The sequence below is a fragment of the Podarcis liolepis genome (assembly GCF_965112155.1).
Source record: "Podarcis liolepis genome assembly, chromosome: 8".
Lineage (NCBI taxonomy): Eukaryota > Metazoa > Chordata > Lepidosauria > Squamata > Lacertidae > Podarcis > Podarcis liolepis.
The window spans coordinates 27124825-27149884 of NC_139560.1; the positions used below are offsets into that span (position 1 = coordinate 27124825).

General features: G+C 42.4%; 1 protein-coding gene across 3 annotated transcripts in view; it reads right to left on the reverse strand.

Moving 5' to 3' along the window:
* The window catches only part of SLC26A7 (solute carrier family 26 member 7), a 74175-nt gene extending 49830 nt beyond the window's left edge, over nucleotides 1-24345 (reverse strand). Inside the window, exons 1-4 of one of the 3 annotated variants that reach the window (XM_083517291.1) lie at nucleotides 24222-24345; nucleotides 19931-20165; nucleotides 8789-8899; nucleotides 2846-3022 (exon numbers count right to left, since the gene is read on the reverse strand). In XM_083517291.1, the coding sequence (XP_083373417.1) occupies nucleotides 2846-3022; nucleotides 8789-8899; nucleotides 19931-20123 (481 nt within the window). In that variant the 5' untranslated portion in view covers nucleotides 20124-20165; nucleotides 24222-24345. Of the gene's footprint in view, nucleotides 1-2845; nucleotides 3023-8788; nucleotides 8900-17840; nucleotides 17933-19930; nucleotides 20166-24221 lie in introns of those variants that run through there. The other 2 variants (XM_083517292.1, XM_083517293.1) reach the window with 2 other exon arrangements.
* Nucleotides 24346-25060: the final 715 nt, after the last annotated feature.

Below are 25060 nucleotides of genomic sequence, written 5' to 3' on the forward strand. Positions count from 1 at the left end.
TCTCTGTGGCAGCCCTTAAGTTGTGAAACTCCCTCCTTACACAGCTGTGCCTGGCATCTTCTTTATACAGCTTTTGTCATATGCGTATCTTCACCCTGGTCTTGGACACCTGAAATATATATTTCTAGTGACCGTAATTTGTTTTAATATGTTTTAAATAGTTTTTAGTGGTAGGCCAACATTGGGGGGGGGCACCAAGTTGAAGCTACCAGTGTGTATCTGTAGAAGTGTGCATGCACACGAAAGCTCATACCAAGAACTAACTTAGTTGGTCTTTAAGGTACTACTGAAAGAATTTTTTTTTATTTTGACTACCAGCATGAGTTTGACCAAACTGGGGAAGGCAGTGGAAGACAGGAGTGCCTGGAGTGCTCTGGTCCATGGGGTCACGAAGAGTCGGACACAACTAAACGACTAAACAACAACAACCAAGTTGAAGGAGGCTACACTATGGTCTTAAATGTCTGGGGTACACCAATATCCACTTTCCACAATGACAAGAAAACTAGGGCATGCACCTCACCACAGAAACGCCCCAAAGCATGAAGTAACATAAGCATCATATAATAAGGGTACATTTACAGCAATGTACCTGAGTGCAATAACTGACTGATGGTAAGGAATTGTGAATACTCTAGTTAATTGCTGGTTCTCAGTAGAGGCCATATTTCAGTTCAATTTCAGTTTTGTGGATTCAGCCATTTGCCATAACAACAACAGTCTACAATGAAAATGAACACTGGTCTGGCACATGCTCCAAAAGATAGCACTTGACAAAGCACGCATAAACTTTGGCCAAAGCAAAAGCTAGAGAGGTTATTTTACGAGTAGCAGCCATATTCCAAACGGCAAGAAGGAAATCTGTCTTTGGGAGTTTTGCCCGGTGTCATTTAAAAATATAAATCAAAATAAGTGTATCCACTGGGCATTGAAACAACTGATTAAAAAAAACTAAACACCTCAATTTGGATGTTTCCACAGACAAAAAAAACAACAAATTATTATGATGATTATTATTATATGGAATTGCATGCAGCACTTAGATATCTACCCACTAATACAGAAGCAGTCATTAACTGAAATGTGATCGCAGTAAAGAATTTTGTTTACAGTTCCCTCCTCTTCTTTTTTTAAAAATTGTTTTACGTAATTCCTATGCACAAAATACCATATACAATCATTCCATCTATGGGCTCCTTATAAATTTTGAACAGTTAAAGGTACGTCTCATAAACAAATACTTTATAAAGAGTACATGCATAATAGGAAAAAAATTAAGATATCACATTTTATCTTTCCTTATTATTATTTTTCACTTGTATTACAGTAGTATGAAGTTTGCTCCAATCCCAGCTACCTCAAGTTCTTTTCTTCTGTATTGCACTACCAGCCTCCAATCATTTGGCCTTTCTTTATTATCCCTTATTATAAATAGATGTATAGCTGCCCAGTGAGAGTAATGTCTTGCATCTTATGAAGTCCACAAAAGCTTACACCTTAATAAATATGTTACACTTTAAAGTGCCACAAGTCCCCATGGCTATTATAGACTGTAAGTCCTTTTGAAGATCTTACAAGCTGAAAAAGCAGGAGATAAAGGTTTCCAATAGATAAATTAATAAAATAAAGTCTGCTTTCTGCCAAAATCCTGCAAATCAGAACAGGGTGGTTCCACCTATCCATTGCCACTGGACCTTCAGTTTGGCCCTTTTAAAAATTAGTTGCCACTGGTGTTCCAGGGCATGCTCTCAGTTTGCATGCAGCCTGTTGGGCATATCAGCTGTGCTATGTAAACTGAGAGTGCCAACATGAACATACCTGGGACTCCGCTTAAAGTGCATTAATAATCAGATTTAAAAGAGTGGTGGAACCAGCTTTCTTGGTTTAACCTGAAAAGCGGCAGGTAAACTTAGACGGCTATGTTGAAGCCAGAGCAAGCGATGTCATGTAACTTTGCACCAAACCTGCCAGCAGCTTTCTTAAGGTTAAGGAAACATTTGCCTGTGCTACATGAAACTCCAGCTTCCTCTCTGGCCCAGATCAACTTCATTTGCAAGCTGAAAACAGTCACAGTGGAACTTCTTGCCATATGACTAGATGCTGGGAGATGCAAGAGAAGGGATGCTGGGAAATGGTCACTTGAAGACTAGTTCCAATGTTATTATGCCATGTGCGCCATTGTCCCCCAAATGGCTTCTTTGCAAGGATTCATCATGTAGGATGGGGAGCCTGTGGTCCTCCAGAAGTTGCTGGACTCCAACTCCCATCAGCCCCAGCCAGCATGGCCAATGATCTGAGATGGTGGGAACTATAGTCCAGGAACATCTGGAGGGCCACGTTAGCCACCCCTGATGGAAGTGACTATAACACGTGATTTGACCCATCCACAGGCCAATGAAAGTAGGCCTAAACACATGGTAAGCCACTCATTTTTCAGCAGACTCCCATCTTGATTTGGCAGAATTAGCTCCCAGTTTTAATTTCTTGGAGCAGACAGGAACCCTGGTGGATAAAAGGGAACATTTTCCCTTATATTCAGTAAGCAGCAGCTTAGCTGAAATACTGATCATGTTTTGCATAAACCTCAGCTTGTAATGAAATGTATATTTCATTTTTAAAGATTGTGTACAACTGGCAGCTCCCTCTGATCTTGCTTTTGTGGCATCAACACTACAGCAGTGAGGTGTCTTCCATGCTACTTAGGCCACATCAAACTCCAGAGCACATGGGAGGACTCCATGCTATGGCTCCATCACAATCCAGTTTTGCTTCTTCTAGGAGCTCTGGGTGCATTATGGTTTACTGCTAATCTGATTTTCTATATGTATTGGCTATTAAGGGATACCTACTTGAATGAGTCCTCCTAATAATGAAACTGCTGCAGCAACTCCAATCCTCTGCATCTCAAAGTCAGATAAACCTAAAACCGTGGAGTTATTGTTTGCTGTGAAGTTGCTGCTCATGGGAGGAACAAGACGCTCGACAGCATTAGCTGATATCAAGGAGGTCAACGCAAAGGTTCCTGCAAAAGAGAGAGAGTTTAGTTTCTGATCGGTACAGTTCCAGTTTGTTTTGCATTGTGCTTAAAACGAAGGAAGTGCTATTGAAATCTGTTGACTGGGTGCAGACTAAGTCACATTTCAAGCAGAAACCAATGAGTCCAGTTAGTCATGATGAACTATGGACGTAGCCAAGGGGGGCGGGGGGCAGTTGCCCACCCTAGATCAAGTAAAACAATAGAAATACTTAACTAACTGAACAATCACGGCGGTTCTGCCCCACCCCCAATGCCTGCCCCCCTAACAAAAATTGTGGCTATGCCCACGTGACGAACTTAAGTATTATTGATCTTCAATGGGATTAAATTGTGAACAATGTAGTTGGGATCCAAACCTATGACTGTTGTGTCCAAATGATTGTGCTTAAAATGTGCTGAAAGTTGCCTTGCCAGCTCTGTATTCAGATAGTCCAACTACATATCTGTTCTCCATGTGTTGTTTTCTGCACACACCAATTTTAGGCATCACCTCTTTGTTGGGATACTGCCAGGGAGACAAAATCCATCATGGCCCCCAAGCCGTGTCCGGACGTCCATCGATCTCCCGTAGATACGCAGTATCAGCAATTAGCGACATGAGCTCCAGAAATAGCCTGCCACATTCTAGAGCCGATGCACGCTCTCTATCAGCAGATAATGCACAGCAGAAGTCGCACTCAGGAGAGCATTATTTACAAGTTTTATTCAGCGTTGATCAGAACAAAGAAAAACATGACTGCCTGCTTCAGTGTCTCCAGACACACAGAGAGCGAAAACAAAAGACACAACAGAAACATCCTGTGAAACAGGAAATACGCAGACTCTGACTCACAAAGCCTGCTCCCTTTTAAGGTGGAACGGAAATATCCTAACACTCTTACCAGGAAAATGTATTTCTCTATTATTCACTCATCTGGGGCAGAACGGCTAGTCCTGGGAGGCCACCATCTTCCTGTGTATTCGGGGCGGGGGATGGCTACCTGGTGCCACCCACCTCTGGTCATGCTGGACCTTCCAGTTAGGGTGAGCCTTACCCGCAAGGCCAATTGAGGCAGAGGCATGGGGGCTGTGCCCTGCCTGCTCCTGGTATATTTAAGAGGGCTGCCAAGCGCAGGCCACCCTCTTTGCTGACCGCCGTGGGATTTTCCACCCATGCAGTCTGTTGGGGGCCCGCCTAGTGGGGGAGCGGGCAAGTTAGAGTATGGACCTTGCTATATTCAGGACCAGGAAGGAATTTTCTCCTGCAAGCTGGCTTGCCAGTTTTCACCTACCTCATAGCAACTGTCACAGCTTTGGTGGATAAGGCATTGGGCTGGATGCTGAGTGGTGTGGATACCTTGTTAAAGGGGTCCAGGAGGGGTGAGACTGTCCAGGAGTCCACATAGGGACTGATGGTCCAATACACCTCTCCCAATGGCAGGCTGTGCAGGGTTGTGGCACTCGATCCATGTTGGGGGGTGACTCCCCAGCACAGGGTCGACCCCACTGAGTTCTTATCAGGCAGCATGTGAGCTGCCTGATGCTGGACACATGCCCAATGCCTTAGCCAAACATACTCTTTCCTGTAATCAATAAAGCTGTGGCCTAATTTGACCCAATACCAGGCTTCTGTGTCCATTCCTTCGGCCCTTCCCACAGCAACCACAAACATCATGCAGCAATCAAAGTTACATTTGTGTGTTATTGAAATGATAAACAAAGGTGGTTTATTCAACTCTTGTTTTGTGTGTATATATGTGAGTCATCCTGCTACATGTACATGGGATCCTTACATAAATGCTTGATTGAAATATATATGAAATGTTGTTAATGGATGTTGTGATAGCCACCAACTCAATGGAGAGATCTGCAGCAAAGGAGTAACTTGTACAGTTATGGGAAATATAAATTGTATGTCTTGGATCCTAAGGTGTACTTTAACATTTATACTTCTCTTTAAGGTAAATGTTATAAGAAATATTCGGGGGGGCGTTAATAGCATTATTGCAGTGTTTCCCAACCGGTGTTCCGCGGCACACTAGTGTGTCGCGAGACGTTGCCTGGTGTGCCGTGGGAGGGAGGCGGGCGAGTCGGGCGGCGAGAGGCGGGGCGGCGGCGGCGAGGAGAGGCCGCCCAGCGCGGGGCTCTCGCCGTCTGCCTGTCTGGCTGCCTGCGTGGCGCTGACGTCACAGGGCTGCAATGTGCCCCACATAGGCACACGCGGGGCGGCGAGCGAGCTCCCTCCCACATCCCATCGCCGCTCGCTTCGGCCGGCCTACTGGGCTGTCGCAGGCGGAAGGCCTGCGCATGCGCGAGGTTTTCGCGCCTTCGGGATTCCCTTCACGCCTTCCTCCTCCCGGGTCCTTGAGAGCGCGGGAAGCGGCAGCGCGAGACCGGCGTTGAGCCTGGTAGGTATTGCGCTTGCCAAGGCAGTCATTTGGGAAATGAAAACTTGCAAAGCAAGCAACCAGTTCAATCTGAAGTACGTGTATGCTTAATATCCTGCATCTGAAACCTGTTCTGCCCCCTCCCCCACACTTGGTGCCATTTTCATCTACACATGCAGCAGAGTAAGTTGACCCAGAATAGTACCAATTCAGATGGCAGATGGGAGAATGACAGTGCTGAATGCTTTCCCATGTAGAACAGTCCCTGCAAATAAAAACCTAGCATATTTGGAAGGGGGATGCTAGCCTAACCATTACCTTCTATGCTGTTACTATTTTTTTATTTTTTTTTACATAAGTAAAAAGTGACCTTTCCCCATCTGGCATGGTGGTGTGCCTCGAGATTTTTTTCATGAAACAAGTGTGCCTTTGCCCAAAAAAGGTTGGGAAACACTGCATTATTGGAGGCATTATAGAATTGTTTCAAAACTATAAGTTCACCCAGATCTATAAAAGATTACAAATACTGATCATAGAAAGAAGATACTTTACAATAACTACAAAGCATTTTTTTAAAAAATGAACGCCAAATTTCTCCACTGATCAAAATTTTCTAACCAAACACTCTACGCCTTTATTCTGGAAATCTTGCTTCATCTAAAAGCAACATGAATAGCACAGAACATGCATCAATTACACTGCTCAGATATCCCAAACCCTTTAAATATATCAAACTGCATCCAACATTTATTCAAATTACCAGATGTCCTAAATGCTTTGCTTGAAGAAACCAATAGTCCAGCTTGTCCCTGTTGGGCAATTACTACACTTTAAATGAAGTAACTACGTAATGTCTACTTTGCTGACTCAAGAGTTATGATCGCTTCCAAGGAACTTGCCACAAGATGCAAATCCAACTTGCCAGTGAGTTGCAAGGGGCCTTTGACAATAGGCTTTGCATACGTCCTGATGCAAATTCTATGTACTTTGGACGGAATGCTGCTTTCCCAGCAGACCACATGGCTGCTACAGAGCTGTTAAATGTAGCACTGAATGCACATTTTGGCACACAGACCATTTCCAAAAAACCACACAATTACTCAAAAGACAATGATTGCTCCTTAGAAAGCATAATAACAACCAAAGGGAATGTGCATATACTTGGGCTTTTCAAACCCCGAGCGGATAGCTTTGTGTGTGGTTCCACGCAATTCAGAATTTCCCCTCCCCAATATCTGAAAGGCTCCCATAGCTCTTTCCCTTCCTCCATCCTTTCCAACCCGTATTAACTAAAGGGAGGCCATGACCCCCGTACCCAGCTCCATTGTTTTCTGCAACCGGGACCAGATGTTCTCTGTAAAAACCCTGCTTCTCATTCTGAGAGATCAGTTCTCAAATTAGTATCTTAGACGGACCCCTTCTTTGGTTCTGAGTAAGCTTCACTGGGATGCCCATATGAGCTTGAAAATTACCTAAGACTGGGCTGGGCAACTGGTGGGTTCCCAGATTCCCATCAGCCCTAGCCAGAATGGCCAATAGTCAGGGATGATGGAAGCTGGACTTTCTAGATCCAATCACCTCTGCAGCAGGAGGAGGAGGGGAAGGAGCCAGCTACTGGAGTTGTGCCATGGTCGGCTCCGCACTTTGCCTCCGTGATTTGTGGGGTGGGGGCCCAGCCTTACCCCCAAAATGTAGGCGCCCCCAAAAGGGCTCAGCCCCCTGGGGCATGATCATGGTCCCCCCAAACTTGTACCTACACGTGCTGTCAAACAAAGAGGAGAGTAGACTCTGGTGCTTACAGAGTGAAGATTTTTAATTTTGTTCTCCATCTAATTAAATAATAACAATAGAGCAAAAAAAAATTTTAAAAATTCATCAGTAAGCACAGTAGTCTACTTTCCTCTCTTTGAATAAATGTTTTCCTGCACATTCAAAGCATTTAGCCTTAGATACTGGAGGAAATATAGCTATCCTGGCTAACAGACATTGATGCTGTTGTCAGTAAGCTCTTGTTATTTTTAAAGCACTGTCAGAATTGAAAAGAACATTTGGTGTCAAGGTAGATGGAGTGAATCAAGTGCTTGAGGTGAGGCAGTAGAATGCGCACTGTCGCCATCCTGACTAAAACCCGGCCAGGAATTGCTTAGTATGAGAGTTGGGCTCCAGCGTCCTTTGTAAGGGATGAATGATTTGGATGATATAGTGCAGCTGCCTAGAAGAATGGCAAAATGTCTGATGCAGGATTGCCCTTTCTTGCTTAACTATTCTTCTGTTGTACATAATATGGATTTATGTGTTTACATCCATACATAAAAAGACCATTATGTGTATGTGTATGTGTGAGAGAGAGAGAGCCGGGCAGGGGACACACACGGGGGGGGGGGGGAGATTATCTTGATATGAGTCAGCCAAACGATAACAACAATCTCTTCTCGTTTCAAAGCAAGCGAACACTGTGCAGCTCTTGTTTTTTGTTTCTGGAAATAAGCAAATAAACTGTCTTTGGCTGAGCTCTCCCAGGTGAAAGTTTCATCTTAGAGCAAATTTTATAGAGCATTATATATAATGGTATAATGTATTTATTTTGTTTATTTTTGAAACTTAAGAGCCAGCACTTCATCAAAAGACCCCAGGGCAGATTATAGCAATGAAACAATAAAACAAACAAGAGAATACAAACAATACAATACAATAGAACACAGTTAACTAAAACTACACCATCCATTCAAAGGCCAAAGGCCAAACCTTAGCATCCAAAGGCCTTCTGAAAGACACAGACCTTTAGCAGGCACCAGCCAGATCTCGAAGTGGAGAGTCCTTATGGAGATAGTGTTGGTGCAATATTAATGATGCAGATAAAGTTCCAGATTAATCTTCATCATGCTTCCCCCACCCCCAAATAGTTTTATTACACTGGAAAAAAATGCAGTTGCAAAAGAAATGCACCAAAAAAATACAAAATTCATTTCTGGATGGTGATTTCTATCTCCTCCAAGCTGCAAGAGTTCAGAATAGTCCAACTACTGAAGTCCACAAAACTATTGCCGAATTTGAGTGTCACAGAGAGCACAACCCATCAAGTGTTGCTGTTACCCAAATTCCATTTACTTCCACGGAACTTACGTGGGGTTCCTACAAATGAATGGAGTCCGAAAAGTTGCAAAGCTTTGTGCATTGATCCTCGGGGACTCTTTGATTTTCAGAGAAGCCAAATGGAAGCTAATTCTGCATTCTGCCCTTCCATGGAAGAACAGCTTGTTTAATTTTTATTCATCGTACACTGCGAGCTATACAAAACACTAACCTCGAAGGCAACATCAAGAGAGTCAGCCAACAGAACTGTTAAGTTCTCGGAACTGGTCCTCGAGGATCCAGAAGCACTTACCTGTGGCAACGTGGCGTCCCATTCCAAATATGGCATAAATAATAACAGGGAAGAGAGATCCGTATAAGCCAAACACAGGATGCACTGAAGAGAGAACAGCAAAGGCAAGCCCTGTAGAGAAGGTAGATGGGAATTATGAAATAAATCAGGTTACATTCTGAAGGATTTTAAAAAGGGATTAGAAAGGTTAATGGAGCTATCAGTGGCTATTAGCCATGATGACAACATTCTACCTATGCCTCTGAATACCAGTTTCTGGAAATCATGAGCAGGAAAAATACTGTTGTGCTCAGGACCTGCTTGTGGCCTTCTTACAGGTATCCAGAATGCTGGAGTAGGTGGGCCATTAGCCTGATCCCTCAGGCTCTTCTTATGTTCTTAATATCAATCTGTAATCAGAATCTCATTCTTTGACCATTTTTAGAGGTGGGGTAACATGATACATGAAGACTCCCTGGAAAAGACCCTGATGTTGGGAAAGATGGAGGGCACAAGGAGAAGGGGACGACAGAGAATGAGATGGTTGGATGGTGTTCTTGAAGCTACCAGCATGAGTTTGATCAAACTGCGGGAGGCAGTGGAGGACAGAAGTGCCTGGCGTGCTCTGGTCCATGGGGTCACGAAGAGTCGGACACGACTAAATGACTAAACAACAAACATGATACATAAGAACACAGGAAGCTGCCCTATCCTGAGTCAGGTTACTTGCCCTCCTGGCCCACTGATTTCTAATCATACCAAGATAGGCTATGCCCATGTTCCCAGGATGTTGAATCTATGAAGCACATTTTGTTACACTGTAGTTTGTATAAACAGGTTAGACAGCACCTAATCAGTTCAACATTAGCAGAGCTCCCTGGAATGGCTGACTCTTCTCATATCCAAGGTCTCCCTGAGGATAAGATTGATACCATTACATTGCCAAAATTCAGTATGTACAAGCTAAAGCTCCTCTGTTGGCTAGCAAGGCCAATCTTACACCTGAATAGTTGTTGATATATAATATTGTACCGTGTACTTTTGGTCTATGGACCGCAATAAAGCTGTGTGTGTGCTTTCTAATCTAACAAGCATCAGCTCTGCAATGGAGGACTTTCCCAACTTCTTCAACCTGATCATTTTATAGATGGAGATGCCAGAGATTGAACCAGAGATGGTGTGCAACCATCTGCTCACAAAGCAGACTCTCTACCGCTGAGCCACAGTCCCTTCCCTATGGGAATTTTATCTTAGCCACTGTACTAGGAGGAAGTCTCTGGTTTGAATCCTTCATCATCACAACTGCCAGTTAGTGACCAAAGACCTATCCAAACAATAAAAGCTTTTGCCTGCTGGTGAAAGGAAAGCAGAGGGGCAGTCCGCCTAGTCTCCCATGGGAGTAAGTTCCAGAACTTGGAGGTAGCCACCAAGGAGGTAATCTCACAGGTTCTCCTTGCCAAACATTTCCTTAAGAGTGGTGAGACTGAGAGAAGGTCCTTCCCTGAAGATCTCAAAACCTAGGCAGGTTCAAATAGGGAGTTACAGTCCTTTTAATGGGTGTACTGCATTTAAAATTTAGTTAACTACTGTCAATTCCAGCTGCAGAATCTGGAAGTCTCCGATATTTCACATCACCAACTACCTGGTTCTTTTTTAAACAAACAAACAAATCTAGAGATGGTAAAGCAAGAGCCTGGGACCTTCTGCATGTGTGCTATCACTTAGCTGCTGTTTCTCCCATAGAGAATTTTCAGATTGTTCCTGCTGGACAGATCTACAAATCTCAAAAACACAGGTCTTATTCACACCTGACTTTTAAATAGGATCAAGAGGAACGTAAGATAATTTTCTTGCCACAATCTTTCCTAAAGTCAATACAACATGAGGGGAAACAAGTAAATCATTAACAAGAAGTAACAGCCTACACATTAAGGTCACAATCCAGGCAAAGCTAAAAACTTTGAAATCCCATTGGCTTCCATTGGTGAGATGCACGCATACGCTCATCTTGAAGTAAATGGGACTTGAAAATGCATTACTTTGGCTGGATCATGCATTCTACCATTAATGTCCATAGTGCTTTACAGAGTAATAATGAACCCTGAGCTGTAACATGAGCTCTGAGTGGAAGAGCAGAGCTCTGTTAAGGTGCTAACTATTCTTCAGTGTGAATACCAAAGACAAGTTAATCATTTTGCCAGAGTTAGAATGCATGAGTGGACAAATTACATAATATGGCAAATGTATGCAACAGTGGGGGGGGGGGCGGAGAAAAGGTGGTGATGGAAAACAGATCAGATTAGGCAGTCTTTGTAAACTTTCGGTACCTAAAACTAAGTTTCAGTGTTCTTTAGTGTCTAGCCACAAAACCTGCCATAGTCTAAACTGTGAGACAAAGATGCATGATCAAAGTGATTACTTTTAAACGTATTTTTAAATGTATGAATTATAGCCCTCCAAACCCACTACAAAGGTCAAGGCATTTGAGCACTGAATGAAGTATGAAAATATTAATCCTCAGTTCTTGCCTCTTTGTCTCATTAGCACCACTGTCCATCAAGCCATTCTCTTGAGTAGTTTTGTCTAAGAGCCCTTGTTGAGAATTGATTTATATTTATTATACGTCTCCCACCTCTTTTCAATGGAACCAGAAATGGGTCACCAAATGGGATATAATATTCCAAATGTGGACCTATCAGAGTTATATAATAGCATCATAGTTGGCAGCCTCAGGATGTTTCAGGTGAATGAAGCCTTATGTAAAGCACCTGCAAAGCCTAGGAAAGAATGTAGTCAGAGAGCATTGTGTCCAGTCACAGGAAGAATTTTTATTCTTGGCTCTGTCCAACAATCCCATAACACCAGGCACGATCATTGCTAAGCATGAAGGACTACATAGTTAGCCTTCTTATCTGTGCGTGTTTTTACTCTGTGTGTGAGAATTCGTATTTTCGATTTCATTGTTCTGCATGGGACAATGACAATAAAGATATTGTATATTGTATATCGTACTTAAAGCAGGAAATCCTATTCAAAGCCAAGCTGATTTATTTTACCTTTTTAAATAAACAACTTTTTTTTATTGAACAATAAGAACATTGTTGTTCTTAAAGATGAACACTGACAGGAGTGGAAGGGCTGCTTTAAATAAGAGTCCACCCCTTGTGTAGATGAGGGCCAGTGTGGCATGGCAGTTCAAGTGATGAATGAGAGCTGAGAGACCCAAGTTTGAATCCCCTCTCAGCCACAAAGAACTCAATGAATGACCATTGAGCCAGATTAGTCACTATGTCTCAGCCTAATCTACCTCACAGGGCTGTTGCTGTGTAGAGGGGAGGGATCATAAAGAGAACTTAGAAATCCCTGAAGGAAAGACAGGTTATAAATGAAACGAATGAATGAAATGGGAGTGCTTATAATAAATAGGCATGCACAAAGAAAAGGAAAGATAACTTTAGCAGTTTTGGTATCTGGCCACAAAATCACTGACCCAAACGTCCAAATTGTAACTGGTGCAGAATTCAGTAGCCAGATTGCTGACCAGTGCAGGAAGGTCCGAATGTACAAAACCAATTCTGGCATGAAGCTACAAATTAGTTTCCAGGCTCAGTTCAAAGTACTGGCTTTGATCTATAAAGCGTTATGCTGTTCAGGGCCCCAATACTTCAGGGACCACTTCTTCCCACATAAACCGATGTGGAGCCAGCAATCATCATCTTGACCTTCTTCTTGAGCCCCCTCCATGGAGGTCCAGAGGGTGGCAACATGAGAACAATCCTTTTCAGTGGTTCAAACTGGGTTGAAGAACACACTTAGGCTGCAATCCTATACACATATTTACCTATGAGAAAGTCCAACTGAACTCACCTGGGGGTAATTCATTCTTGGTAGGCATGCATAGGATTATGCTGTTAAGCATATAAATATAACCAATTTCAGAGAAATGTAAGCATTCTGGGTGACGTACCATGGGACAAAGAAGCCAGCATATTTAACAGGAGTGCTTGCATCTACCAAGAATGTTCCTCTTCATCTTTTGAGTTTAACTGATGCCCTTAGCCTTCTGGAGTTTCAGAAGTTGCTGGATGGAAGACTCATTGAGACACATGATCCGTCTTTCTGGTTTTTAAGTACAAGTTTCAAGCATGTACACCAGCAGCCTAAGAAAGACTGCCAATTTTTAGGTTTTTTGCCAGCTCATGAAGTCTTAAGTTTCTTGGCTTTCTGAGAAACCCACAAGCCAAGTACAAAATTTAGAACTACCTTAGGTAATACATGGGCTTTGTCCCACAACCCATGGCTCTAATCCTTTGCAAGCTAGCTTTGTTTTAAGAGCAATGATCCCTCTTGTTCTTCTGTTTAATTATAACTGCACAGTTCAAGTTAAAGGGCCATTTTTATGTGAGGCAAATGAGTTAGTAAAAACTACATAAATCGTCAGCCTCATGGGAAACCAAGGATTAAAAGCAACTTCTCTACCTGGCACTTGTGGCCAAAGTCTTGGAGACGGTGGTAGTGATATAAGTAGAATAAAACTTGGGAAGCGTGGGACACTATAAAATCTCTGTCCTCAAGCCAGAACATCTGGCTAGATCCTTGGAGAAATTTGAACTATTAATTTGTAATTAATTAATAAGCCTGTAATCGCAGATTGATCGGTGATGCCGAGGCAAAGGATATGAATCTTTTGAAGGATGTGCAACCATATAAGCAAAAGAGATGTCTCCCTTTGCCAAATAGGATGAAAATCATGAAATGAGTCCTTCCAATGTATATTCAAAGCTATTTCAGAACACTGAGCTGCCTAGCAGTTCTTCCTCATACATTCTCTCGTAGTTCCATGGCCAGTGGTGAGACCTTCTCAACACCATCCAGGCTATTAAGAGCTAGCCATACTGTCTGAGCTCCTTGGTTTTCCTTCTCTGACTCTAAGGACCAGCCATTAGAACCTAATAGAGACTTATCATATTTCCAAGCTCTCTAATCCAGCAATGGACTCACTAGATTCCTCATATGTTTCCTTCCACTATTAGGAATCTTTGCTTGCTACTTTCCCTCTCTACTTTCATTTGACCTTCCATCTTCCTTTTATCTTATTCTCCCATCCCCTGAGCAAATTTATCCAATTATTCAACCACAGCAGTGGTAAAGCCCCCCACTCTATTCCAATAAACCCTCATCCAGAAACAAACTGGTGCTACAAAGACCAGGCCATGAAAAAGCATAGAAGGTCTCAAATGCTGCTAAGAGGTCCAGGGAAAGCAATGGGATTAAATTTCCCCTGTCTGCCCCACTGAGCTATAAAAGCTGTTTCCATAATATAACCAGGCCTGAAAACAGATTAATATGGGTCTACATGATCCATTTCATCCAAATGGAAGGTCCACATAGCTATCATGAGTAAATAGCCTATGGTGGATTTATCTTCCATGAATCTGTCTAATCCGTTGTTTTTTTTAAGCTATCTAAGCTAATATATGTCAGGTAACAGAGCTCTGTTCTCTTCAGGGAATACAAAAAGAAAACACGCATCAGTGTTGCATCATCCATCAGTTCAAATACAAACAACAGATTAGTCTTGCAATTATTATTCCTCTTACAGTGCTTATGAAACCAATTGAGGGATGGATTTCTATGTTTCTTAAAATAAAGTTTAGGGGACTGGAGTAGGGGGATTGAAATGGATGAGAAATTGTGTTAGGAAAAAGTCTCTCCAGATCCAATCTAAGCATGCACTAAATAAATATGACAATCCTTTGAGAATTGCACCATTTCAGATGTTCACGTACGACCCCAATGAAGCAGGAATGAGGGTGGGTAATGGCTAATAAATTTAAATTCAATACAGGTAAGGTGTCACTTATTCATCCACATCAGTGATTGAATCCCCCCACATTCTGACCAATCCTCAAGTGGTTGTGCCACAGCTGGACCCATAAATGCACTACAATGTGATCACTTTAACAATGTGGCTCTCTGAATTGGTTCTAAATTCAATGAACCCTTTTGTACAGGCAAGGCGTACGAGTAGATTGAGAGGCATGAGCCATATGAGCATCAGAAAGAGTAGGGGTGGGGAACCTTTTCAGTCCAAGGACCACATTTGTTTCTGGTCCATCTTCCAAGGGCCATGTGCCAGTCATGGGCCAGAGCAAGGGGCCAGAGCAACAAATGTAAATTTTGCCTTTGTACAGTAGACTAGTTTCTTGACATGGACTGGTTGGATGCAGAGGAAAGTTGGAAGGAACCGGCTGGGGAACCCCCAAGAGAAGAAGGCTCAGAGCCCAGGGAGTGGTGGTGGGATGACAATGAGTGGTGAGAGGCAGAACAGGGAAGAGGAGGTGTCAGAAGCTGAAGGGGTAACAGAGCTCAATGAGCTGTGAGAGTCTGGGGCAGAGAGAAGTCTGGAATCAGAGGCAGAAGCTGAAGCAGAGGAGGAGAGAGGCCAAGAGGCAGAGATGAGTCAGGTTGGTGAAGAGTCAAAGGTGTCTCCCCCTCCTGCTGTGACAAGCTCCCCTCCTCTCTGTTCTTCCAGGACCAGGAAGGGCTTGAAAGGGGTGGAGGAGGGATTGGTGACATGCAGACGCAGTCTCTGATTGCTTGGGGGGAAACCCCAGAGAGGAGGGGACTTAGGCAGCTGTGAGGAGGCGGATACCATTATTATTATTATTATTATTATTATTATTATTATTATTATTATTAACTACTTATACCCCACACATTTCACTGGGCTGCTCAGCAACTGCTTCATGGGGACAAGGCCAACCAGTGATGAGTTGCTCTGTTCATTAGGCTTGACACTCCTGTGTGGATCAGGTTTTTGCTAATAAAGAGTTAATTCCAACTTGAACAGTGCAATGTACTGCTTGCTCACTTCTGACATTTCTACATCCTCAGACTCCTCTCTATTCTCCATTCAGACAAGCAAGAGGCATTAGCAGGGCTCAAGAACATATTCTAGCCACGCAAAAATATCTGGGGTGTGAAACAGAACCTGTGAAGGGTGTGAGCTGGAGAAATTTCCAAAGGCCAGAGTGAGAGCCTGGAGGACTGCATTTGACCCCTGGCCTGAGGTTTCACACCTCCGAGCTGGATTGTAAACCTCCTGCCTTCAAAGTTTCTATGGCAGACTATGGCACTCTTAGCTCTGACCCATCTGAATAGTTAGGAAGCAAAAGGATTAGCCTACCAATAGCGCCCATTACTACAATCTTAAACATTGAACTCTCTGCCATCCTTTTATATTAGCAGCACAAGCATCAAAAAGGATAGAGAGTGCACTATTGGCTATATGATGACACAAAGCCAGAAGAGATAGGAAGCGGTTGTCTGTAGCCAGTAGAGGAGATGTTTAGGTGCCATGATTGGTGAAGATAGCTGCTTTGGAGTATAAGAGGATTTTGGAGGACAAGCAGTGGTACGTGGACTTAATGGCACTTCCACATGGCAGTTTTGGTGCTGCTCAAACATTATATTTTTTTGCCATTTTCACACAATGCCATCCTCATCGAAATGATATCCTACAACATCTCCTCATTGAATCCAGACCATTTTCATAGGTTTTGCTTTCTTATCAGATTTTCCGCGTAAATCATGGTTAAATAGGAAAATAACACAGGGCAGCGTTTTGATGAAGACAACATTCTATGGATGCTGAGCAAAACTTGCATGCAAAACAGTGCAGAGTCCATAATAAACTGCAGGATGGAAGCACTCTAAATGATAGGGGACTTAGATTTTCAAGGAGGTCTTAAGGTCTAGGTGGAAACTGGTGATTAGGAGCAGCAGCAGTGTTGATGAAAGTTTTTTTGCACATTGGGATTGAATGGTAACGAGTGTACTTAGTAATCAACTACTGATCCTTTTATTGCCTCCCACACCCCAAATCAAATACTGAAAACTGAGTGTAGCCCTTGGACATCTTCTGAATGAAGAGTTTAGACTCCAGTTTGACTCCCCTTCTTTGTGTGTGTCTGCTATGGGATTAACATCCATGCTATCTGTTTCTGTCCCCCTTCTCAATTTTTTGTATCAAATCTCTCATTAGCATTTAGATATTGCACAAGTTTTTAAAGAACAAAATCATCCTGGGCCAGGACAGAATGAACAGTACAGCTTGACAGAATGGCATCTGAACATTCCTTAAAGGTAATGATCCGAAGTCAAAAGGTGGAAGGAAACGCTTGGGCAAAACCTGTTTGGTTAACAGAATAATTCCATGGCTCAGACAGCCATTTATGCTGTGGATTCAAGCAAATATCAAAGCAGATGTAGGCTGCAGATACCAAAGAGTGCTTCCTTCTCAGAGAACAGTTACCAATGGAATAAGTTGCCTAGGGAATTGTAGAATCTCCTTTAAATGGAAGCTTAATTGGAATCTGCTTTATATTAAAGCCTCGCCCTCTTGTATGATCCTCATGATTTCCTGCGGTTCCTTTCTACATCATGATGATATCATTGGAAGCTCCTAGCCACATAGGAAAAGCTAGAATTGGGTACCCCAATGCTATGTTATCCTGTAAACTACAACAACATGGGATTTTGCTACATGACCTAGGGCTTCTGACATTCTGATTGGCACAGGAACCAGCCACACTGCAATTGCCACCATGCCACAAGCAGAAGTGGCGCCAAGAATAGACTGGGTGAGAATGAATATATATAAATATATAGATATGCACACACACACACACACACACACACACACTCCCATCCTCCTTGACCACTGGCCATGCTGGCTGAGGCTGATGACAGTTGGAGTCCAGCAACGTCCTGAGCTAGAGAATGCTGCTGTACTAAGTTTATAGAAGACTAAATGAAATACTATGCTGACAACCATTAGCTTAGGCAGCTTTAAAAGAAGTTAGCCAAATTCAATGAGATCTATCAGTACCATTAGCATAAGGTTACCAGATGTCCCCGTTTCCCGGGGATAGTCCCTGGACTTACAAATCAGTCCACATACAAAATCAATTGAAGTTGAAAAGTGTCCCTGGGTTCATTGAAAAAAATCTGGTAACCTTACATTAGCAATAACAGCCAGGAAGAATCACTATGCTCCAAAATAGAATACCTTTGCATTCACAGGTGCTGAGATTCAAAGACTAGAGAATGCCGTTACCTTCATCCCCTGCTTGTAAACTCTTCGTGAGCATCTGATGGCCTCTGGTGGAAAGAGAATAATGCACAGGACAGACCTTCGGTATAATCTAGTGGGTTTTTCTTATGTTCTTATATTTGTTTTATTAATATAATCAAGGCCATAGCTTCATGGCAGAGCACCTATTTTACATGCAGAAGATCTCTGGCATCTCCACTATATTAGATATGATGGACAGGATGGCAGGTGATGGGGGAAAGTCCTCTGCCTGAGTCCTTAGGGAGCCACTGCTGACGGGAAAATATTGGGCTCATTGGATCAATGGTCTCACCTGATGTAAAGGCAGCTTCTCATGTAATGGAAATGGTAGTTTTCTTTAGCATCACCTGTGTATTCGAAGCTGTAGCCAATAAAGTCCGAGAACTCTTTTGTGGAAATCCAAAAAAGAAGGCTGGAGAAAAGTACTACCTACTCTTGCCTGCCTCTTAATTCAGTATTTTGGTTGGCTTCAAACATACCATTGTTAGCTGTGTTTTAATTGCAATTGTTGACTATGAGTGTACCAGTGAAACAAGATCCTTTACAGTACTACAGTATTAAGGTCTTTAAAGTTAAATCATGCCAGCGCAGATGTTCCTAATTACTCCAAAAGCATAAATACTTACACAAACCGGTTGGTTCCAGCTGCAGAATAATTCAATTAAAGGAGCACTTATAATTTTCAATGCATGAATGAGGACTAAGGCTAGCTGTTAGGGAATCTGTAAAAGAACAGCTATCACAAAATGTTTGCCTCTGAATGATCTTTCAGCTGTTTTCACAATACACTGAATGGGGAATTTCTCTGAAATGTCATATATAACATGACAGAAACCTTAATTTCTCCAAAAACTATTTAAGTAATTTTGTACTTTTCACATCTGCCCCCCCCCAGGGATCAGCCAGGGGGAGATTTCTTTGCACCTATGGCAACCAAACTAAATTGGAGCTCCCCCCTGATTTTTATTACAGCTTTCAATGGCAATTTACAGTACATCTCAGAAGACAAACATGCCTGCAAAAGGCCACAATTTTGGCTACTGTGATAAACATGTAACAAACTATTTTATGTGCTAAACCTTTTGTGGCTTGTTGGCTGTTGCTGTCAAGGAAGTAGCAGGTAACACTAGGGGGTAATGCTAGTGTTTGTCTGTCTCTTCACTGTTTCTCTCATATGAGCAGGGGAAGAGAAAGATGCTACTTTCAAGGTGAATTGCTAGATTTTCATAGAATAATTATAATAATACTTAGCATTTACGTATCAGTTTATGGCATTCAAAATACTTCACAACCATTATCTTGGTAAGCAGTAATCCTCACAAGAACCCTGTAAGGTAGGTCAGTATAAGTGTGTTGTTCTCATTGCAAACATTGTGCAATAAAGCACAGCAACAACCAACAAAGGAAGGTAAAAGCAGATAGATTAGTAAAGGGTTAATGCTACAATCCTACTATACATCCCACTGAACAGAGTGGGATGTACATCTGCATCAGCGTGCATAGATCTGTACTGTGAATTTCACTTCATAATTAAAGGGTTCTGCTGTGAGTAGCAGTAAACCTCTCTGCACAGGTATAATTATTTTTTAAAGGAGACAAGCAAGAATCGCTCTTATATATGCCGTCGGATGGCACCCAACTGATATGCCGTATGTACATGCACACACAAATGCTGCCAAACATATATTACTATTGTTGTGCCAAACATATATATGCCAAACATATATGCCAAATATATGCCAAACATATATTACTATTGTTGTGTGCTTGCATGTTAAAGGTGAGAAATGCCCATTTATTTCAGCAAGGTTAAGGCACATTTAATCTGCGAGCAAGCCCCCTCGAACACAGCGGAATTTACTTCCACGTAAACACACGCAGGCTTCTGCTGTTAAGTTACACCGAATGGGTCAAGGATAAGGAAAGGGGATGGGGAAAATGAGTTCTGGTAGGAGGCAAGCACAGGCTTGAGCAGTTCAACCTGTACGCTAAACAGCTATCGGAGCCCGTTTCCAGCACAGTACCTTGAGTCACCTGCTGAACGGCCAGCATCATTCCAGAAATTGTGTCAGGAAGCAGGTCTGCTTTCCAGTTGTAGTTTGGCGCCCACTCCAGAACAGGGAGCCTCCTTACACACCACAGTTTGAAGTCTTCGTAGCGAAGTGCATGGATCTTTCTCCAGATGGCATTTTTCCTTTTTCGCTTGGCCCCTGCCATGCTGTGTTCCCACTACCCCTTTCCTTCACAATGTTCCTTCTTCTGTAGCAGAAGAAAATAATAATAGAAAAGGGGGGGGGGAGAAAAGACTGCCTCTGTTGAACTGCACCCAGTTGGTATGAAATTCGCTTATTCTTCTGTCAGGTTATACTTTCAGATCTGTGAAAGAAACACCCGTTCTTTTATCTCCCTCCCCTCCTTTCTTCCAGTGTCAGAACCTTGCTGAGTATGTTTTGCTTTCAACCATGCAAACTATCTAAAAGGCAGTTCATGTTCAGCACAATATTTTTTCTGCCCTAGCCAGAGATGCGGTCTAGCCTTATGACAGTTTATGGTTCTCTTTGCAGTCGTTCTCCTCCTTATATTCAGTGTAGTGCTTGTACGTTTGGCCTGGGTCCAGCATTAAAATGAGGTAGTGCTGGGCGTTTGTTCGATGTGGGTTGGGCTATGCTAATGAAAGCAGGAAGTGCCCAGGCAGACAGGAGTCTCCTTGCCAACCATTTAAAAAAAGAGAGAGAAGCAGCAATTTGTCTTTTTTTGCGAGGGAAACACTACACAGAACTTCTCTCCCTCCCTTTCTAGCCAGAGGAAAAACTCATCAGTGCATTAAAAAGTTGCTCCGAATCCCTGGTGCTGGCAAACGCGCTCAGTGAATTTAGCTAGACCTCTTGCAACATGACACTTTAATTAAAACATTCTCTTTGGAACAGCAGCTCGTGGATTAGACTGCCCACACGGTCTTGGCACAGTTGATACCAGCCGAAAACAAACAGGGAGACCTTTTCAGGTAAGCTGGCAAGCTTACCAATTGGCTATGCACAACCTCCCTGATTTAGCCTGTTCCTTCCCCTTTAAGAAGGGTTTTGATATGCAGAAATGATCAGGTGAAGCTTTTTATAGCCAGTATGGTCTACATTTTGTGACTAGGAGCTAAATGTGATCCTCACCTGCAATTGCTGCAGATTAAATTGCTGTTAAAGGAATAGCTAGGGAGGCTGCTTCAGAAACTGGCCATCATGGGAACATTGGAGCTGCCGTCTATTTGGCCCCAGTACTGCCTATGGCTGGCAGTGGCTCTCCAGGTCTCAGACAAAATACCTGCTATGAACCTCTTTAATGCAGATGCCAAGGACTGAACCTGGGACCTTCTGCAGTCAAAGCACGTGCTCTGCCACTCAGCTATGCATGCCTTCTAAAGGCTTCTACACACATGACATTTCTGAGGTGTGACACATAGGATTTTTACAATAGGCGCCTAAAAACATAATGTGTGGATGTGGCAAAGTGGTAATGTGAACACACAAGCATCACACAAACGCAGTCTTCAGAGCACCATGCTGACTGCCGCCTTCTCCCTCTTCAATGTACCACAGGCAGCAAACCCAGGTTGCTGCTGTGTAATGTAAGCTCCAGTGTGGTGTGTAAAACAAAAGTTGCAGAGCATCCTCAAAGAACCAAGGTGCTGACCAGGTGCTTGGTCTCCAACTGGAAACATGGGCAGTGCATGCCCCATTTCCCCAGTAAGTTCATAAGCCTGGTATGAGTTACAGGGAGATTGAAAGAAACCCAACAAGACTGTTCTCATCACAATGGAAAAAAATGGGATCTACATGCCACCATAATGTAGCTAATTGCAGCGCTTCAGTAGATGGTATGGTGGTTTATCTAGTTCTGATAAGTACAGCTAGGTACCTATTCAATTCCTAATATGCAGTTTGTGCTCACCATCCACATTTTACAGCTGTTTAATCTGCTCTCTCCTATTGCTGCTGTTGGCAGTTTATACAGCTAATATGCTCTCTATGGAGACTAGTCTCTAAATATTTGTAATGCCTAGTGATTTCTTATTGTTCCTGTACTCATATTTCTTTTTCCAGGTGCTCAGATGCTACCCTACTGAATATATGACTCTGTTATAAATGCCTAGGTATTTAAATATCACACATTTTATAATGGCATCAAAGAAACGGGGAGATAATGCATTTTTTCTGTTATAAGTATATATTCTGCATTTATGAGTCATGGAAACCATTAGGCAACAAGGTGCTAGTCAAGTAATCCACAGTGCATATAAAGCATTATGAATTCCCCCCCTGCCTCAGCCCCAGAGGGTAATGAGTAACATTCAGGCTAATCTCCGCTGCATAACAGAGCCATTCATCTCTTTGTAACATGGGGTTTCTAATTTTGAAACCCGAACATCAACTTATGCACTGCAACAAGAAAAAGGCTTCAATGAAGGGAGAGAGATGCCCACTAGAGAGATGGATCCCACCGCTTCATCCGCCATATACAATTTTTATTGGCTATTCACAATTAAGGATATATACCAGTGGTATACACAGACCCTATGCATTAAAAAACAACAACAATCTGTGTCTGCATCACTTTGTGCTTTCTCTCCACTTTGAACTGTGTTTCGAGTTCTGAGCCACTCTGTATAAAGCAAAGCACTGTGTTTCCCCACTAAGTATAATGCAAAATCTAAAAATGGCTATGGTTTTGTTTTTTTTTTGCCAAAGTGGATGAAATTTACAGGCACAGGAAACACTCCAGAGTGGATAGAGGCTGCCAAATTGCAGATAAATAGGTCCAGGGGCTTTTTGTTGTGGAGGTAAAAGGAATTAGCTTTCCTCCATTATATCTTAATACAGGGTATCACTTTCTTAGTTTAGGATAATTAAGAGGTGGCTGAATGGTGGTGTGTATTCTTTATAGTACTTTAAAAAAATTGAAGCCTTTTTTCTGGTGGTTGTTTGAGTCCTCAAATAGGTCTTTATAGGTCTCAGATATAGGTCTCAGTTATACAAATTATGGTGTGACCACATTTGAATCCTGTGTACCGTTCTGGTCACGTCACCTTAAAAGAGATATTGTAAAACTGGGTGAGGTTGCAGCATATTGGGATTTTGAGTCTAGAAAAAAGGCATAATCTAACTTGATAGATTATGAATGGCAGGGAGAAAGTAGATAAAGGTTTTTCTCCTCTCTCGTAACACTAGGACTGATGGACATCCAATGAAGCTGAATACTGGAAGATTCAGTATAGATTTTTTTTAAGAAGTATTTCTACACAGCACATAAACTATGGAACTCTCTTCCATAGGAGGCAGTGATGGCCAACAACAAATCACTGCTGGGAAAACCATAACTTTAACTATATGGACCTTGGTTCTATTCATACTGAACATTTGTAAAAGGCTCAAGCACTGAGCAATCAAAGGATCAGAAATCATGTGTGAAATGGTTTGAATCCCCACCATAACTAAAAGCATACATGAATGTTTGTGAGAAAACAAGGACTTAGGTTCTGTAGCTGAACCAACGCTTAGAAAATGTTCTGAATGTCAGTCCCAGAACTTTATAATAAAGAGTGTCTCTGAGCTGGTGCAAGGTGAGTTTATTTCCCTCCTAAGCCACCTAGTGCATCCTCACTCTTCTTAAGGTGAGGGAGGCAGAGTTAGCAAGTTAGATGGGGATGCTTCTAAGCTTAAGGGGGGAAGCTCTCTGAAGAAATTAAGCACTGCAACCCATGCTAGTTAACTTTTGCAATCCAGGCTGATCATAAAAAGATGGTTAACATCAATGGAAATTAATTCCCATATGAAGCAAGCTTTACAATGCGCTGCAGCAGGAAATGTTTTGTGGCTATGTTTTAGTTGATGGATCTTTAAAAGTCCCTGCAATCATTTTATGGATAATTTTATTGAGTATCTCTACAGAAGAGCTAGCAACAGGGGGCACCAAAGCATTAAAGATTCTGCAGCATCCACTGCTGATGACTTAAGTGCTACAAGAGCAGAAGGAGATGCTGAAAGAAAAGAAAAGGCCCAATGGAGTCAAGAACAAAAATACATCTCCCAGCCCAAAAGCAAACAGGAAGGTGGCAATTTTTCATGACTACTAATACATGAATTCTGCTGGCTTTTCAAAAGAACGTTGGAATGATTACCAATCAAAATCCCAAATGCACAGGAGCTTATGTGCTTGTCACTGGAGTTAAAGGGGCTTCATGAGCATCTTTTCAGGACTCGAGGTTTCTCTAAAATCTATTATAACTAGAAAGGCAGTTGTGTAATGGGTCATGAAAGTCGTCACCTTTGCAAAGTCTATTGATCTTTCTCTTGATGCAGGATCTTCTCTAATGTCACAAAGGCTCTCGTTAGCCACATGGATGCAGCTCCCTTTCTGGAAAACACCCCAGGTCTGCAGAAATGTATGCATTAGAAGCTAACAATAATAATAATAATGCACAAACAGAGCCCAATGTGGCCTCCAGGAGCCAAGGAATATTAAGTGTCAGTTGGTGGGGGAAGGAAAGGGAAGATGGGGAGAACTGGCTTGATTCTTCTCCTAGTAACATGCAGGTTCAGTTCACATGGAATGCTAATGCATAACGTAATAAATAAAAGCAGCTATAAAATACAATTAAAAATTATAAAGCATGTAGCACAGTACATTACCATTACCATTGCTACAACAGTCAGAAAAATCATTAAGGGTTGGATGTGGAAAAAGCCTTTGATATGATTGACTGGCCCTTTTCAGCAAGATTTAAAGAAGAGATTGCCCTCTTATATAAGGACCCAATGAAAAACGATTTTGTTAACAATCACCTGTCAAAGCCACTAAGGCTACAGCGTGCCTTCGACACCTTATTGTTTGTCATGGTTTCCAATCTTTCTTCAACCATTAGCAATTTTGATAGGAATCAACCAAATGATCCATAGAATTACCTTTGGCTTGTAAGAATTCAAAATTTCACTGTATGTGGTTGAAGGGCCTGAGCTCAACAGCGCTCTCCTCATTTGCAATTCCCAGAAACTAATATACAATGGCACACTGTCTCTGACAGTGAAGGAAAGCACAGCCAACATAGCCAGCACAGAATGATACCTCTATCCTCCATGAATTTGTCTAATCCTCTTTTAAAACCA